The sequence below is a fragment of the Dermacentor silvarum genome, chromosome 4 (assembly GCF_013339745.2).
Source record: "Dermacentor silvarum isolate Dsil-2018 chromosome 4, BIME_Dsil_1.4, whole genome shotgun sequence".
Classification (NCBI taxonomy): domain Eukaryota; kingdom Metazoa; phylum Arthropoda; class Arachnida; order Ixodida; family Ixodidae; genus Dermacentor; species Dermacentor silvarum.
Window position 1 is genome coordinate 173,410,250 of NC_051157.2, and position 19,080 is coordinate 173,429,329.

At 46.8% G+C, this 19,080-nt stretch overlaps 1 protein-coding gene across 2 annotated transcripts in view; it reads right to left on the minus strand.

Moving 5' to 3' along the window:
- LOC125944847 (uncharacterized) overlaps positions 1-19,080 on the minus strand; it is a 202,653-nt gene that overhangs the window by 63,236 nt on the left and 120,337 nt on the right. Inside the window, exon 2 of one of the 2 annotated variants that reach the window (XM_049666214.1) lies at positions 996-1,061. The exons of the other annotated variant lie outside the window; for it this stretch is intronic. Coding sequence (XP_049522171.1) covers positions 996-1,056 — 61 coding nt within the window. The 5' untranslated portion in view covers positions 1,057-1,061. The remainder of the gene's footprint in view (positions 1-995; positions 1,062-19,080) is intronic. 2 annotated transcript variants of the gene reach the window in all.

Genomic DNA, 19,080 nt, shown 5'->3' on the forward strand with positions numbered 1-19,080 from the left:
TACATCCTATGGCGGTCTACCGTAGCGACCATAAGTCTTGGTCCCTGTGGTCACTAAAAATATGAAAACCACCGGATCACATATATTTCTCATTCTTTCTTAGTCCAAGTAATAATTACACCATCACATCTTAATAGTCGTAATTGGAAATGCATTATTCCCACCACACTACAGCTTAACTGGTCTTCAATCTCCACCCCAGTGGAAGGGCTGACAGTTTTTTAAATAGACCCTTATGGCTTATAAAGCTACCAATCATATACGTTTACACTATTATAATGATTAAATATAATAAATTTGAAAATTAGACATTCTTGTACAGATACAAGGCATTATACCTTTCGCGTGACCGGTCTGGGGCACTCGCCAAAGAATGCCCACGCATTCAAACGGCGTACACGAGATCACCGATGCCAACATTGGTTAGAGCATTCTTTGGAGCTTCGGGCTCTTTTGCTGGTAAACCCAGTTTCATCCCATCATACGTGTGAGATAAACAGCAAGACAGCAGCAGCGGGCATGGTCATCAAAGGCCGGGAGATTCCGCAATGAAAGCTTAGCTTTAATGTAACTATGACGCTGCGAAAGGGACATCATGAGAGCATGAAATCTCGCTGTACGTAGCGCTGGTTGTCTACTTTGTAATTACAATGCTAATTTCAGACAAGCTGGAATCTCAATGGGACGCACCACAAAGGCGGGGCGCTAAAGCTCCACGAGTTTTTCGGCGTGCATATTTGTAGTATTTACTGTGCGTTAAAAGGCCGATAAATGCATTACCAATTAGAGAAGGTCGCTGCATTAGCATGTGACCGATGGTGGTGTTCTAGAAACCGATATCAATTCGCTGGTTGAGACGCACTCCGTGCAGCCCCTGAACACAGCGCAGCTCTAGGTATACTGCAATGTTGTGGGACACTCTTCGCTGGTCGAACCATTGGTCTAGTAAAATGAAGTAAACTTCTGCTTCTTTTATTAGAGACAGCTGGACGTACCGTTAAGTTCCATATTAGCAAACATGGGTGACGTAAAAAGGAGAGCCAGACACAGCAGCATGGTGCCTAAAAAAAAACAGATAACACAAACTGTCGTATCACAATAATCCGACTTTGCAGAATCGGTGACGAAAGTCATCAAAAGCTGGCGTACGCCCCCCCCCCCCCCCCCCCCCAAAGAGGACAATTCTACCCTGGAACTCCGTGAGAGCGCATTTCGTTCGGTTTCGTTCGGCCGTGCTTACGTGAAGGCGCTCCGCAGTTGCTACTGCACCTCAGTGCAGTAGTTTACAGATAGTGATAGTTTCCGAGCCAAGTCTGTCGAGTTCAATCTCAAAAATACTTGCGACCACTTCTCACGTTGGCCGCAAAGGAAGAAAAGTGGGACTAAGATGTCAGTCCTAGAGCGCAAGCCGGAGAAGGTAGACAAGCGTCGCGAGGTAGTGAGGATAGCACACCGTTCGGGGCCTCTAGTACCGCCTGAGGAAGATAGGGCAACGTTCTGACGTACCACTTATTGTTCCTCGCCACACAAAGTAACAGCTTTTTATTTCGAACCAGCGCTAGGTAACAGAACATAGAGACGAAATTGACACAAGAGGGCGCTGAACTAAAAATTACAGGTTTATCTTAACATGCTTTATAATACACGTCGTATGACACACGACTTTATAGATATACTTGCTCTGCTGGATATGCGCGCCATCTGTACAGTCTTACATGTTTTGTTGCTTGCTATAATTTGGCGCAGTTGTGAATATTTATTCATATAAGTATCAGAATAAGGCTTCAGTGGTTAGTCCAGCACCGTGTTTGTGTCCATCGTCCAATGTCCCGTTCCCAAACGCTGGTTCTCGTAATAAATGTCGACAAGTCCAATGTCATCTAATAGCATCTACCAATATCAAGACAAATGTAGCCTGCGGAGCAAGTGAGCACACTGCATAAAATTAGCCACCATATTTCTATTTTAAAACTGTTAACTCCCGTTTTTCTTACGATTTTAATGTTAACACAGTGGCCAAGACACAACAATACAAGTACTTGGAAGTCCATCTCGGTATAGACATGGTGGGACTAATCATATCATTGAACAGCCCTGCTAGCGTTTTCCTCAAAAATATAACTGGAACACGCATGCATTTCGTGCGACAGTTTGAAAATTAATATTTTGGAACTGGTTCAGTCCTGAGAATTCGTTCCGATTATATACGGCTTGTGAACTTAGCGGCTCTAATTCGTAGATTGAAAGATGTGCCGTAAAATATTTTTTGAAAAAGTTAATTAGCGTAATTATAATAATTATTATTTAATTCGGCGTTGTTATTTCTCGTAGAAGTAATGGCTACCTCATCGAGTAGTTTAGATCAAGGATGATAATTGTGATAGATGCCACAGGCAATTTTAAAAAAATTGGTGCAGCTAAAGTGAAACACCCTGTATAAACGGGTGCCTCAAAATTGTTAGGGCCTGTGCCGTATTATTTTGCATAATTTAAGCATTCTGAAGGCCGTTTCGTGTCCTCTTTTCACCGCCCCCCCCCCCATTGTGCTCTTGGATTTTGTGCTAATTAACACCTTGAGCCACTTCTAAACGCCTGCTGCGTCAGAATGACGAGCCTTCCGCCACGCTGGCACTGATTGCCGTCGGGGTTTCCAATTGATTGTACATTCTTCAGCTTGTTTGCACAGGAGTCCACATAGAACATTTATCCACAGTAAGATACGCGGTTATGATAACACTTGGTACTTACTCTAATAACTGCAGTTTAAAGGTTGCGCCAAGCTTCGCGGAATGCGGTTGCAGAATAGCTTTCCTTTGATGAATGCTCTTTTCTTTAAGACGACAAACTGGATTGTTCGCGCGTACGGCCGATGTAGGTTTAGACACGTCGTAAAAATATTCCGGAGTCTCCAGCTACTGCATGTATAATACTAATGTCGTAGTTCTGGCACATAGAATGGCAGAATTTATATGGTACTACGACAGCACGAAGAAACAATAGGAGGGGGCTGCGGTGCTTTGACAATTGTGGCAAAAAGTAACTCTACTGAGAAAAATCTTGACTGACTCAGAAACAAATCCTGGTGATAAGTGTATAATGCACAAATGCATGAATACAGTTCTTGTCCTTATGCACGTACCCCATTCCGCTTCAATTATTGCCATTTTAAATGGCCTTCAATATGTTTTCAGTGCTGTTGTCAGGGGGGCCTACCGCCATCCTTGGTGTTGCTTCAATTTTACTTATTATCAACAACTGATCATAAGCTAAAGCTGCTTGATGTTTTGGGCACATTAGCCTTGATGGGCACATATATCCCACTTAGGTGAAAATGTGCCTTTTTTGTGTTTTTCACAATATACTCGATCAAACATTGTCGAGCTACATAAAATACACCATCACGTGCAGAATAATATGTTTTGACAATATTTCGGTTTTCTAAGGTTTAATAGCGCGTACAAATACCTATCTTATGCAGACAAACGACGCTGTGGTTTCGTATACCTAACCCTACATATCATGAAATTCCTTTATGAAATAGCATCTCTGATGTGGAGGTTAACAACCCTAGGAATTCAGGAAGTCATGAATAGATTCAAGTCTCTTTAGGAGACTAAAAGAGCAAGACAAGGTATTTTCTTTAGATATAAAAACAAGACAACTAAGCTGAATAAAAGAATAAGAATTGGTTTAGGCTATGGTAATATGCCTGCACGCAGTGCACAATGTGAAAATATGTTCGTCACCATGTCACATGACTACAAGAAAGTATAGAAAAGAGCAAATTATCTTATATTAAAAAATTATAAATTGCTTATATCGGAGCTCTTATACAAAAATTAACCATGCACGGATGCATTGCTTGCGAATAAGTATAATGAACATTTCCTAGAGGCAGGTGTTCTACGTCTTCTAGTGATGGGCATGCTAGTTATACTTCATACGTCACTGGCAATGTTGCATCCTCAGTTGTTATGATCCCTACAATTGAATCTGAGCCCGAGGCAGCCCAGGCGCAACATCTGGCCCCAGTCATACGCCAAGTTATAGATGAAGAGGTCACTGACACTTTGCCTTTCGCTCGTCCGCCACCTCCGAGCCTGCGCCCCTGTACGCGCAAGTCGTCGTTGCCGGGTCGCCTCGTCAACCCACCTATTCTTCCGCGTCGGCACCCGTTCGGCCCCCACCAGTTCAGTTCAGCCGACCAGTCCCCACGAATCCATGGCGCACTGCGGACAATCATCCTATGTGTTATTCGTGTGGTTATGCAGGACATGTGGCACGCTTCTGTCCCCGTCGCCCACCTGTCCCAATAAATGTCATGCGACCGTCTGCGCACGATCCTGGACGCATTGACGGCACAGCGTGGCTACAACAATCCTCTTCACCTGAGCGTGTGACCTCAGATACCCGCCGATCTCCCCCCCCCCCCCCCCCCCCGACGTCGCTCTCTGTCACATATGCGCCGTAGACCCTGCCCTTCTGACGCGGAAAACTAAACGTCGCAGTGCCCGAGGCACGAACTGCGTCCTCGCCGAAAAATTCACGTTCTCGAATTTCTCCAGCAAACCTCATCGACGTTATTGTGGATGGCATTCGTACCCTTGCGCTTGTGGACACTGGTGCTGCCGTTTTAGTGATTGATATAAAGCTTTGCCGCTTGCTTCGCAAGGTTACCACGACTTCAACGGGATTATCCCTCCGCACCGCCTGCGCACGCCATATTCAGCCGTCAGCCGCCTGCACAGCCCATGTCATCATTCAAGATGTTGTTTATCCCATTTAGTTTCTTGTGCTACCGACCTGTTCGCATGATGTCATCCTCGGTTGGGATTTTTTCTCTCGCCATCATGCTGTTATTGACTGTGCTCGTGCCGAGGTTGCGTTCTCTGCGTTGTGTTCAGTGTCGTCTGCACCTACAATGGAAAAGTTGTTTGTCGCCAATGATACGAACATACCACCCAGTAGTACAGCCCTTGTACCCGTGTCCTGTGCAGCTGTTCGTGAGTCCACAGTTCTCTTTACACCCTCCGAGACCGTTCAACACCACAGAAATATCATGTTGCCCTTTGCCGTTTTCGACATGCCCAACGGCGCTACATCCTTATTTGTTACGAATCCGTTGCCGGTTCCCTCAATCTTACTCCGCGGCGAGTGTATGGGCACAAGTCAGGCATTCAACGTATCCTCCGCCTCCTGCCTTGACGACGTGGACAACTTGCACCTTAGTGGAAGTTGTCGCAAAATGAAGCATCTGGCCTGAGTACCAGGACATATGCTCCATTTTCCGGCCGCCCTCTCTACATTTTTCAATCATTAAACTACTACTTCTTCTTGCACCTTAGTGCCCTGACACCTTCTGCTGGTACGCATGATCGCCCACCTTTAAGTATGTTTGGCTCCGCCATCGATGACGAACTTGCAGAGGCGCACCGCGAGAAAATCTTGCACTACTTGACCACTTTCGTGGCTAGTTTGATTGCCAGAATACGTCATTAGGCCACACGCATACTGTTCTCCATTCGATTGACAGGGGCTCACAAGCGCCTCTGCGACACCGCCCTTACCGCGTATCGCCTGCTGAGTGTCAGGTGATCGCCAAACAAGCCGACGACATGCTTCAGCGTGGCATTATTCAGCCGTCCTGCAGTCCCTGGTCGTCGTCTGTTCTTGTCAAGAAAACTGACAGCTCAATCCGCTTCTGCGTCGATTACCGCCGATTAAACAAAGTTACACACAAAGATGTGTATCCCCGGCCACGCATCGATGATGCCTTGGACTGCTTGCAAGGATCCGAATTCTATTAAGGTTAAGGTCCGGTTATTGGCTGGTCCCTATGGCACCATCCGATCGCCCGAAAACTGCCTTCGTAGGTGCCGATGGGCTGTTTGGCAATTGTTTGGGCGTTGCAGAGATTTCGCCCTTACTTGTTTGCTGTCGTCACCGATCATCATTCGCTCTGTTGGCTGGCTTCATTGAAGGATACGTCGGATCGACTTGAACGCTGGGCGCTACGTTTACAACAATTCGATATTCGCGTTATTTACCGCTCAGGACGCAAGCTCGCCGACGCTGACACACTTTCCCGCTCGCCTATGCCTTCTGACGGCGCGCCTGTTTCCCTTTCCTTAACTTCCTTCGCTAACATCAATATCACTGACATTCCTTCAGAACAGCGCAAGGATTTCTGGATAGCCTCGGGGATCGACGTTCTTTCTATGCCTTCGACGACACAAGCTCCTCAGCTCTCTCGCGCTCTTCGTCGCCAAGTACCTCATTATGCGCTACGGGACGCATGTTGTAATGCCGCAAGTATCAGCCCAATGGCCGAAAGTGACTTCTTTTTATACCTCGCCATTTGCGCTCCGATCTGTGCGCGCACTTTCACGCAGACCCACACAACGTGCACGCTGGTGTTTTGAAAACATTTGATAGACGTCGCCAGCGATTCTATTGGCGTGGAATGTACACATACGTCCGCAAGTACATTCGTTCCTGCATTGAGTGTGAACGCCGGAAAGCAACTTCTCATACGCCTGGCCCATTACAACCTTTACCGCGTCCCACTCGCCCGCTTGATAGAATCGGCATAGACATGTATGGGCCCCTTTCTTCCACCACTGCAGGCAATCGGTGGATTATTGTGACCGTCAACCATCTCACTCAATATGCCGAAACCGCCGCTATTACAGCAGCTTCAGCTCGTGATGTTACCTTGTTCATCTTGCGCAGCTTCTTTCTTCGCCACGGCGCTCCACACGAGTTGCTTAGCGACCGAGGGCGTGTGTTTTTTTTTTTTCGCAAGTCGTCCAAGAGCTACTCAGTGAGTGCAATACTATTCATCGCACCACTACAAGTTATCATCCGCAGACTAATGACTTGACGGAGCGCTTTAACCGAACACTCGGTGATGTGCTCTCTATGTATATAGCCTCCGACCATACTAATTCGGACTTGGTGCTTCCTTTCGTGACATATGCCTACAACACAGCCACGCAAGCCACCACTGGATTTTCCCCTTTCTTTCTAATATACGGACGTGAGCCATCTTCCACATTGGATACTACACTTCCATACCGCCCGGATGCATCCGAATACCGCCCAGCCTGAGAACTCGCTCAATGTGCCGAAGAGTGCCGCCTACTCGCACGCTCATTTACATCCCTGACACAGGGTCTTCAAAAAGAGCGCCTTGACTCAGCTAAACCTGCCCCTACCTTCCCTGTTGGCTCGTTCGTATGGCTTCCAGTTCCATGCCTTTTAGAAGTTTATAAACTGCGCAAGAAAACGAAGACACAACAAGGAAAACACACACGACACCACGAGCGCAGACTGCCAACTGTTTATTTCTGGGATAGCAAGCAGCATATATTTCACTCATGATCCTGAACACGTGCCCCCATTGCTATCCCAGAAATAAACAGTTGGCAGTCTGCGCTCGTGGTGTCGTGTGTGTTTTCCTTCTTGTGTCTTCGTTTTCTTGCGCAGTTTATAAACTTCTAAAAGCTATGAACCAACTAGCCCACCAGAACGTCCTACTGAAGTTCCATGCCCGACACCGGCTCTCTCCCGCAAGTTTGCAGCGAAATATCACGGCCCTGACCGGATCCTTCAATGCACGTCGCCGGTGAACTACGTCGTCGCGCCTGTGACACCTCCCACCGACAGTCAATGCCGTGGTCGTGAAACAGTCCACGTGAACCGCTTAAACCCCTACTACGACCCTCTTGTGCATGCATCGCCTTGAGTCGCCAGGATGGCTCATCTTCTCTGCCGGGGCCAATGTAGTGAGGAAGAGTGTCCGGAACCATTGAGAGTGCACGGCGAAGTCCGGAAGTCCGGAGAGCGCGAGACAGCGATCGACCGACGCTCTTGAGCCATGGCCATTGCGTAGCCCCCCCCCCCCCCCTAGCTGTTTTGTACGTAAACCCCTTTATATCTGAATTATGCATACTGTGGGCATTTATTGTGCACTTCTTCATCATCTGTACATTATCATCATCATGCGTGTGCCCCTCATCTTCATCGCGCGTGCGGGCGCATCATCATCAGCGTGGTATGTGTCGAAGGCTGTTCAGGCTGGTTGTGGACGCCACCCTTCTTCGCCGTGTCGTCTCTCGGGCTCAATAAAGGTCCACCCTTACTGTGACGTCACAAGTGGTGGAGGTGCTTCTTGGTTCCCCGTCCTCTACGCCCCTGGCCTACTCCCTGGAGCTTCGTTCGGGTCGCCGCTTGTGCCCACTGTCCGTCAGCATGTCGCTGGACGAGCAGCCTGGCGCTTCTACCCTAACCAACCCGCCTCCACAAGCCGCACCTTCTGTGATCATCAGCGGCCACCAGCGTGATCCCCATCTGTTCGCTGGTCTTCGCGGTGAAGATGCTGAGGACTGGCTGGATGATTACGAGCGCGTAAGCTCTGCTAATCGGTGGGATGATCCCCACGAGCTCCGCCATGTCTCGTTCTACCTGACCGGTGTGGCGACCGGTCAGGTAGAATACTATTGACCAAATTCCCAATATTGGCTGCAAATGCGGCGTAGGTGAATTAATACCTCACCCTAAAAGACAGTTTTAGTTTAATCTTAGCGTAATAGCGGGGTTAAGGTATGTTCAGACTGCGGTCGTAACATTAGCAAAGCGCGCATCTGTCATAAAGACCGTATCGCGCGTTACAAGCGTTAAGATGGTTAACAATGCTGGTCGTTCACATTGTCATTAGCATACGTTACGCATCTTAAGACCGGCCAATCAAAACGTCTGCTGGCCGTTGCATACGTTACGCATCTTAAGACCGGCCAATCAAAACGTCTGCTTGCGTCTCAGTGGATTTCAACATGGCGCCTGTAAACAGACTACGCACACAACTACGCACAGTGCTCGAACTACGCACGTACACAGCCATGTCCGTTCGGCCGTTGCTCTAAGGGGATGCCGGTAGTCGCGTAACCGGAAATTTAAAACCGAAACTGCGGCACTTATTGGCTACGCCGTAACTGTCGTATCTGTATGAAACGTAAAACTAGCGGGCCTTCCAACAATTACGCTCCCGTGCGTGACGACTGTTGTGCTCTTAACGGTTCATGCGATTATAGTCTGGACAATTTAGTTGCGCGTTTTGCGTTTGCGCTTCTGTTTCTTGCGAAATATTTGCACATTACGTACGTAGTCTGAATGTACCTTTAAGGGACATAGCGTTACCGTTCCGCAAACGAACATTGCAGAAAGAGATTTTTAGTATAGCGTGATAGGGTAGTTTACGTGCGGGACGCTATTCCATTAAGCTTTGAATTGCGCATTCATAGGGCACCTAAGTAATTCTACGTGTGTGTGCGTCCCGAAAGTGCGAGAGGCAGCGCAATGGAAGCCAGGAGCGCGTTGTATTTTTACTTCCTATGTCCGCCGATCGGCAGCGAAACAGACAAGCAGTACAAGCTGTCTACCGTAGCCTCCGACATCTTCCCATCTCAGAGGCCATATGCCGTTGTCATGCCTATCTCCCGACTTTACCGATAGGTGGCGCTCGCATCTCGGTGAAAAAGTTGCTGTATATGCTTTTTACGGGTTTAGGAGAAAATTTTTCTCGTTACGCTTAGGCGCGTTCCAACCAACGAGACGCGATCTCGAAAATTCCGCAAGGTTAGCCATAACACTATCTCGTCGAAGCGGCATCAGACTAATGGTACCTTCGGCTGACGGCACTCGTGTCGCTTTCAGTGCACTCGCGCGGGGTCGCACGTTCGTCTCGGCGCCACGCGGGTGGTGGCGCACGCACAGAACACCCATACAAACTTAGAGAAGGGAAACTGTACTTTCCACAGTGCAACGAAAATAAGCGTAGCGGTGGCGTTGTGAACTAAAGTATGCGACCGAGAGATGGCGCTGGGAAAATCAAAACTAATATCATCATCATTACGTAGTGAGCAATATGGCCGCTACGGTAGCGGTTAGTAGGGCTGGTCGCGCTGCTCGCTCGCTGGTTTGGGGCGTTTTGTTACCGCTTTCGGGGCGGTATTCGTGTGTACTGTGCTCTAACATGACTACAGATATCGGTATATGTCGCCAGGTGACCGAGAGGCCTCAACTGGCAATAAAACACTTCAAACAAGTAAGCTTACATTGTTTATTGTCAATGGTGAATGAGGCAGGAGATGCTCACAATTTTCGTACAGCTCAGGTGGACCTAATGTTGTCCGTCACTGAGTTTACAACATACAGAAACACAGATAACCATTTATTTAATGGAACGCAAAGCTGAAATCGAGCGAAGTTTTCTCATCGTGTTCGGCGTGCCGTAAAGCAGGGCGAACGAAGGTTCAGAGAGTTATATGTATGCTGAGCTGCCCTCGTACTTGTATTGCCTACTGCGCTTGACGTTTTACAGTCCCTGCGTTCGACGATTTCAGCTAGATTAAAGAAAGGAACATAAAAAAATGCTCGGCAAAAATGTACTGTCAGCAAGATAAGCTCGAGCTGCGATGTCCTATTGCTCTCGTAGCAAGAAGTGTAAAAGGATCAGGACGGAGGGGGGCGTTATGCTAAATTTTACATCACATATTTTCTGCTCTGGATATTCTTCTGCTGCACATTTAGTGCTCAGGTGCGGCAGTAAAGGCTTTGACACAAGTGGAGTACTCGTAGGGAAACCAAGGAACGTTATGGAGACAGCAGTGCTTAGAAGGACTTCTGGAAATATTGTGTGAATAAACAAGGACACTAAATCAACATATAAGCAAGCCCAATTAATGCTCAGAGATCCTTAGAAAATGGAATTTGTGGTTTCATGTTGAAAAAGCATCTCGGTATATGTATTCAAACAGGGCAAAGAGGTTGCAAGGAGATAAACACTTCAGTTGAGTAACAGGTGAGCAAGGGAAGCCTCAGCTTGGAGCCAGCGTTTCACCAAGCAAACATATTTGTGAGGGCCGAGACGAAGACAAGTTCCCACGCTGAGGTTTCCCGTGCTCGTCCACTGTTGATTAGCTGAATGTTAAGCTGAACTTATTCTGCAAGTACATTTCAAAATCTTTTTGGCAGCACACTGCGCTCAGGTTTTTCATCTGCTGTTTGAAGAGAAAGAATATTTGTTTTTAGTGATTTCTCAAGTTTGTGAAGTGTGAAATAGGCTGGCCGGTTGTGTGAGCTTGTCTTTTCTAGATATCTCTTATGGTGCAGTACTAGCCTAGTTATTTATTTCATGCAAACTGTATATGAGCCTCTTGTAGTAAACAAATGTAAAATAATGCGTATTTCCAGATCTAATTCTAATCCTAGCACTTGCCATGTTAACGTTCCCTTAGATTTTGTCATGTCATATAAATATCTAGGTGTAAACATTACTAATAACTTAAATTGGACCATTAATATAGAGTACATCATTAGCAATGCTAATCACATGCTCGGGTACTTATGGTGCAACTTTTCCAAAGCACCGTCTACTTTAGAACTACAGGTTTACAAGACTAATTCGCTCTAAACTTGAATATGCACCCGCAATACGGGATGCCAGTCACGTTAATCTTATTACTTGACTTGAACTAGTACACAGTAACTCTACTCGTTTCATTATTTCTAATTATAACCGTACCGCAAGTATAACTTCAATGTAAACTAGCCTAGCACTCATTCCACTAGCTAATCGCTGCAAAGTCGGCCATATTTTGCTATTTCATAAAGTGTTCTATCGCACCACACTTTATGACGACTTCATACTGCGGCCTCAGTGCATTTCAAATTGCGTCGATCATCGCAGTAAGGTAGGAATTGATTCATGTAACACGAAGTCTTTCTTTCATGCCCCGTACATCTCAGAAATGGAACCACCAAGTATCGTAGCTATCAGAGATAACAAACTTTTTGCAAAACATTAGCTAACATTGTATAATCAGGAGAATCATTATGTTGCAAGAACTCACCGCACTTGTTTGTTTTACTCTACTACTTTGTAACCACTCCCCTCTTTAATGCCAGGTGGCCCTGAGGGTACTTTAAACAAAAAATAAAATGAAGAGTGACTGCCAGAGTTTCAGTCAACATGTCATTTCCTTAAAATTGCATTAAGCGCTTTTGATCATTTTAAAATTCTTTGCATTTTCATGTAACAAAGTATCGTTGTGAGCGAGCATGTGATACTTCGTAGTACTAATGCCCGTCAAATTGATTTGCAAAGAGCAGATGACAGAGTTTGTGCATTAGCAAGTAGGAGCTTGCTACATTGTTTCTGTTCTGGTCGTCACGGCTATAATGACTGCAAAAGAAACAAGTTGGGACTCAACATGTTACTTCTCCGATTGTCATAAAACGCCCTTAAAAGCAACTGAGCTTGTATGTCAAATTTCTCATTCCCGCTCGGTACGATACAGAACTGTAGACTGCTGCTTTCCTAATAGGGCTCACACCTCTCTATCTGGTAAACTTCCAAACATTTCATAGTGAGGCACGTAGTTCAAGAGGACCTGTTGTCATTATGGTGACAGTTGAGCATCTTGTGGCTTAGCGTGGGCAGCTTGCAGACCAATAATCTCTCTTGTGTCCGTCTACCTGAAAAGAGAAACGACAAAGCCATGACACACATGCAAGCAAAAAATGGTGAAAGAAAAGTTAGTCCCATAAATGAATAAATCACGGTTCTAGTTGAAGTGTTCAGATACATACCCTGTGATGATTCTGGCCCTTGATGTTACTTCCAGTGGTGACGCATTCAATGTTGACTAGTACGTCCAGAGACAATAGAGTCCAAAGGGATGAGTCCAAATATGAGCAGCGTCTTGGAGGCTGGAGTCGAAAGAAAAAAGAGCCTCAATTACTTTGGTGGAAGTGTGCCAGAGTTTGTGATTCATGTATGGCAGAGAACAATGCACGAAACGCTCGATGACAGAAAAACGCGCACACACACACAAGCACACACCAACACTGTTTTGAGTGTGCATTTCTTTCAGTGGTGTCCTTGTGTGGGCTGTGCTTAGTCAAGCCTTGATTAGATGACAATTGTTTCTGCCAGATACTAGTAATAAACACAGTCATTTTATTATGTCTCAAATGCAGTTAATCTAATTGTATCACCGGAAGTACACTTGTCACTAATGTGCAGTGAATTTATCGCGGTGTATCATTTATGCAGAAACACCCAAAACTTTATTATCTATGCTGTACTGATGTTAGCAATTTTAGCAACTTGTCAAAATAGCAAGCCCCTCGTTTGAATTGCTTTGGAAGGGCAATAACTTTATAATTATTACTATTTTCTACTTTTAAGAAATGACGACAGGAATCTGCTTTATCCGCCTCGCACGCCAAGAAATTCAAAGTTGAAAATGCGAAGCACTGCTTTTTTACTCACCGGCGCACAATCCCAGGGGCTGCTAGGTTAATCCGCTTTCGTGGGTAGTCTTCAAGGAGACTGTGCTCGGTTCCAGCGATGAATTTTCGTGCTGGCCAGCACTTTTTTTTTTCGAGCAACACGTCATTACGCGGCCAGACGCGGCAGATCACAAACGGCGGAAGCCGTGCATGCAGCCGTTATGCTAGTGAAACGGCGCAGCTGATAAAGTTTACCGTCTTTAAACAAGTTCGCTTGGTGGCAGCTATCGAACGTTGGACGCATAAACTGGCTGAGATATTATTGATATCTAATTAAAACGAACCTGCGTGACGCTGCTCAAAGGAAACGTCCACCCCGCTCGCAAATACTACCGCCGTACAATTTGAATCGATAAACGGTACGGACTGCAATCGATACCAGTGGGCTGCTGCTGATCACACGTGAGTGAGGCCTCGAAACCTTTATTCAAGTAACAAAGCATGGCCTTTAATAGCAGAAGTCAAATAAAAACAATAGACTACTTATTTTGTAAAGAAATGACATCGTAACTGTGTTTGTCGGTTATTATATGTACATTAATAGATCAAATACTGAGCCCCGTTGAGCGCCCCTTGCAGAAAAAATACAAACTAAAGTATTTGACCAAATTACAGTAGCTCCACTTGCGCGCTTATGCTGGAACGCGCCGCGGTTGATTTTCGCCCTCTGTGGCCATTTGGTGAACTCCAGAGTTTCCGGGGCCTGGCGCACGTTCGGCTGGGGCGAACTAGGGTGACTCGATGCCCAGCGCCGCCGTTCTGGCATCGAGGCACCCTAGGGCGAACACGACACGAGTGAGCGCCACCGTGCCACCGCGGAGATCGACGGTGGAGCGCGGTGCCATCCCGTCGAGCAGCGCGCGGCAGCAGACGACGAAAAGCGAGCCGTACAGTTCAATCGCCATTTTGTAGCAGGCGGTTATGATGTAAGCCGTGTCTCTGCGTGTCTCGCACAAAACTATTTTTACTGCTAGAATCCAGTAGCTCATTGATCAACAAAGACCACGCAATTGATCTGCGCTGCTAATCAGGAGCTCTGACGAGAGCAGCCGTCGAAGGCGAACCATTTCATCACCGATGTAACGGCGTCATACGATAATGAGGTGCATAAAGTTGCACCATCAGTTTCTACGTTTGATGTTGTAACTTTCGTTTCCGTTGTTTCTTTTCACTTTCGAAAAAAATTAAGGCTAAGACAGAGTACATGGAAGGGGCTGCCAGCGCAGTTTGCAGGCTCGTCCCCGTACCCCAAAAGTCATTCGAATGGCAAGAGTCATTCGTCACTTCATATTTCAAGCATCTGTCATCAATAAAATGTTTGACCTTGTTCACGTCTGCAAATCGCGGCGAGACCAAAGCATAAGTGGCCTGTGTAATACAGCGTCGTCTGCTTAACTTAGCATTCGGCATGTATCGCGCAGAGGGCGCTACAGTCGCAAAGTCCCGGTTCGTGGCCCGCACGTTCGTCTGGCAGAAGCGAAACGTGAAACTCGGGCGGTGTTTGGCATAATTTCTGCTGCGCTGCCACGGTGCCAGGGTGGCTCAGCTGAACCTACCATAAGCGAAAGCGGTTTAATCAGTCATTTGCTACGAAGGGAATGAATTCTAGAAAAACAACGCCAAATTCATTTCGAAGCGGGCGGCCGGGACAGCCGCCATGTTTTACGTAAACCACGCAAGGACGGTAAAAATCTGAGAAATACCGTGCGTACGCTAAACGGTATGGGTCGGTTAGCGTTCTGCGCATGCGCGTTTCGACCCCGCTATTCCGGTAAGCCCGCTATTACGGTAAACACGCTACACTAAAACCGTCTATTAAAGCGGTCGCCCATGTTGTAAGGCAGCCGCTATGATAACATATGTGCAACTTATTTCTGACTACAGCCACTACAGCTGTTTTTCCCGGTGATTTGAAGGGTCCCTGAAATGGTTCGGACAAATTTTGTACACGCGTAGGGTAAAACTACTGTTAAACATACGCGTCACAATTTAAGTGAAGCGTCTCATATTAACCCATTAAGGACGAACAAAAATCTACCCGTTACATTTTGCATATTTCTTGTGTGAGGTGATATTTTCACACTGTAAATACATTGTTAAAGTTTCCTGAGTGCCGCTTTATTCTTTGAAACGCTACACTAGTGTACTTTATAAAGTACGCTGGGCCTTTATGGGAGAAATACCCGATGTAGGTTACCAAATGGTAAATGCTTTATTTAGGAGCTTCAAAAAAACAAAAAGGCTTGCAGCGGCGAGGAGTAAAACTTTGCGTAAGCCCTCACTCAGGTAGCACACAAAGCCTTGGAAACGTCGTATTGATGGATTCAACGTCTAAAACAGATTTTTGACCAAAATGGACACTTTAAAAACGTCGCAGGCACGACAGCTCAAAAACGAGGGGTGAATATGTCTTGAAAACGTTTTCATAAGACTAGCCGTATCTAGCGTACCGGGATTTCAACGGTGCCGTTTCTGGCGGGAGATTCATCCAACCTTACGCAAGGTGGCGATACCATCGTCACATCGGTCACACGACCACGGTGTACATGTCCAAGCATGTGGCCGCGGCTGCCGGCTCCCGCGTGAAACCGGCCTGTGCATAGTTCAGTAATTGCGCTTGGTTTGGGCTGTCTTGTGTTTCTGCCAGTTTTCGGTTGTGCTGTCCTTTGTAATTGTGATGAGCGAAAAAAACGATGACGACGAAGTGCGCGCGGGTTCTTTCGCGATTTGACCACGCATGTGAGTGATCTCGCCAAATTAGTGATGGCCCAGTGGTATTGGGCCACGTATGGCGAGCACGGGGCGATATGCTTCGTGGCGAGACACGCGGCTAGTCAGCGGTAGACGGAAGACAACAGGCCGACGTGAGGGAAGCCGACAATCAAGGCTCCAAGCAACGCGGCCGTCCATGGAGCTGCCGCCCAACCGTTGCCTTCGTGAAGGCGTTCGCCAGCGCGAGTACTGCAGCTCGGAGCGTGGCTTGGCCTGCTGTGCTACCAGCCTACCACCTACCGCATTGCGGATCGCCGGCAAGGAGTTTCCTTGGTCAGTTGTTCGGTGGAGCACCGTTCGTGGCCTAGCTAATGGCCGCATATGCACCGAGCACTGCGGCTCGCGCGAAAGCTGTCCGCTGGGCAGGCTGACCATTCCTGCAACGTGCACTGCGGCTCAGATGCAGGCTGACCGATGAGCGCCAGTGATCGGTCGTCTCCGGTTCGGTCCGGTTTGGTCACTCCGCATCGTCTCCAACATCGAGGCGTGTCTGACGTCGTCATGTCATCGCCCCTCACATCGGCAAGCCCTCGTCTCATGTACACCATACCGTGAGCTCTCTTGACTGTTTCTTTGTCGGCCTCCTATCAACCCTAGCTGTTCCAGCCTTGTATGTATGTCGTGTCTGGTGGCGTAAGGTTCTGTGTGGTTGTAGTTCGATTTTATAGTTTTCGTAAATGTAGTTTGGTTTTAGTTTTCATAAAGGTAGCTTGGATTTTCCATCACGAGTTCGACCTTTTCCTCATCGCGCGGCACGACGAACAAGTGTGACGGATGTCCTCGTGATTTTCTTTACACTCATGCAAGTATTGCAGTTTTGTGCTGTCTTATTCGACACTGCGTGTGCAGTGATTTGTTTTTATGGTTTTAATTTGTTGAGCAGCTTAGTTTGGCAGTAAAGAGCGCCGAGTGGAGGGAACTAATTTGCTCTTCAATCTGATTCTCATGTCGCTATGGCAGGAGCCTTTTCAGTGACGTTGTATTTAAGGCGTTAAGCTCAGCATGAGGATGAAGGTCAGAATAAATGTTGCTTTTCTGCGCCTGGCATTGGGATCCGCCGTCAGGAGTGAAAATATAAAGTTTGGCAGGATGCGAAGAAAGGCGGGAATTGCTGTCTCTGCGCACCTTGCCTATATTCTCTAGACAGCTGTGATCGCGGTATTGCAGTTTCCCGTTTCGCAAGAATGTTGCAGACAAGAGAACTGACATACAGGCTCTTTGTTAATGATTCATTACGGGTATGGTAGTGCAAGAGATGAGGTCAGCTGCCCGCCCTATCCCCTTGCCTTGTGCTACAGTGCACCCATAGAATATTGCGTACCGCACCGTGCTGTTATCGCTTGCGATTCAGGTTCTCTCGATTGTGTTTTGGCCCGTTTTATCTTGCGTTATTGGTATTTCATGGTCTTTAGAGGAACTTCGTTTCCAATGTGACACAGGCAAATTTGATTTTCTTTGGCACCTCGGCATGGTAGCGATATATTGCGCTGCTTATTGGAGCTTTCTTGTTATAGTTTTTATATTTCGCGAATGGATACCGCATATACGATGCATAACTCGCTATTGGATACTGCATATGTGAATCGTGAATCCCCTTGTCGTAAAATATCCTGTTAATCCATGTAGTCACGACTATTTTCAGTTTGTGACTGGTGTCGGACTCTATGCTGCGCGGCCTTCGTGACATTTAGTCGGCCGTCTGCCGAGTTCGTGCGTGTGCCAGTATACGCATGGTGCTTGAGAAGTGCTCGCGCGGTTCTTTCGATTTGTGTGCTCTTCGTGCATTTCGCGCAACAGGGCATGCCGCGGTTCTTGGTCCTTGTGCAACAAACTTTCCTATCGTACATCAGACAGAGCAGAGAAGCCTCTATTTAGGCATGTCAGCGCACTAAGTAATACCTCTGTCACACGAACACGCAAAAACTCTTTTACGCAAGCGGTCTTTTACCAAGTTGAAAGACTTTTGAATGAAGAGGTGCTGCGCAGCAGACACACGGCGCCGACGATCTCCTTTTAGTGTTTCCTTCTGGACACGCTACCGAAAGCGTGGCGCTAGCGTTTGAAACAACATCGGCAAAAAAAAAAATTTATGTAGGTCGAAATATAAAGTCAAAACTTATCGTTTACACGTTTTTCAAATAAATTTAACATAAGAAACGGCAATATAAAGATTTATTTTAGTAGTTTAAAGAGCGTAATTACGTGACATCCCCAGCCCGTTCGACCTGCTTACGAGAGTACAGAAGAAAATGAGCATTACTGGGTTTACTGCACCTTCTGCGAGACATAAAATTATTTTTACGATGAGTATAGGCGACAGAAAATTACGCATTCGATTATTTTCTTTAATATATGATAATTGCTGGTGCCCACTGGTTTCGAGGCTACTCCTTTTCGGCCGTAAAGGAGATCGGTGAACTCCTCTTCCAGAAAAGACCGCTTCTGAAAAAGAGATCGCTCCCTGTCGTGTGTCTGCGGGCGAAACTCTTTTTCGGGTGAAGCCTTTTTTCTCAAAAGACTTTCGAGTGCCCGTGTGACAGGGGTATAAGTTGAAGGGTAAAAGTACATAGCATTTGCTGCTTAGAGTACATGTGATGGGCTATTTACACAGCCATTTCAACCATGACAATGCGGAATGGATTCGTGCATAATTAGTTGCATAAATTGGTCCCTGCGGGGAGTTCTTAGTACAAAATACGGTTACAGGGCAACAGTGTACCAATAACCGCAGAAGTATCGGACGAATGCATTGTGACTGAATGTGGTGTCTTGATTGGTAGTGAGCAGTTGACAGGTGAATTAAAACGTGATAATGCTTTAAGTGCATAGCGGCTTTAATTATTCTTGCTCCCTTGCAATGTGCGAACTGATCGTTCTCATTCAATCCACTGGCATCAGCACAGCGGCCACTGGTGAAAGTGCGGGAGAACACATGAACATACATTGGGACAT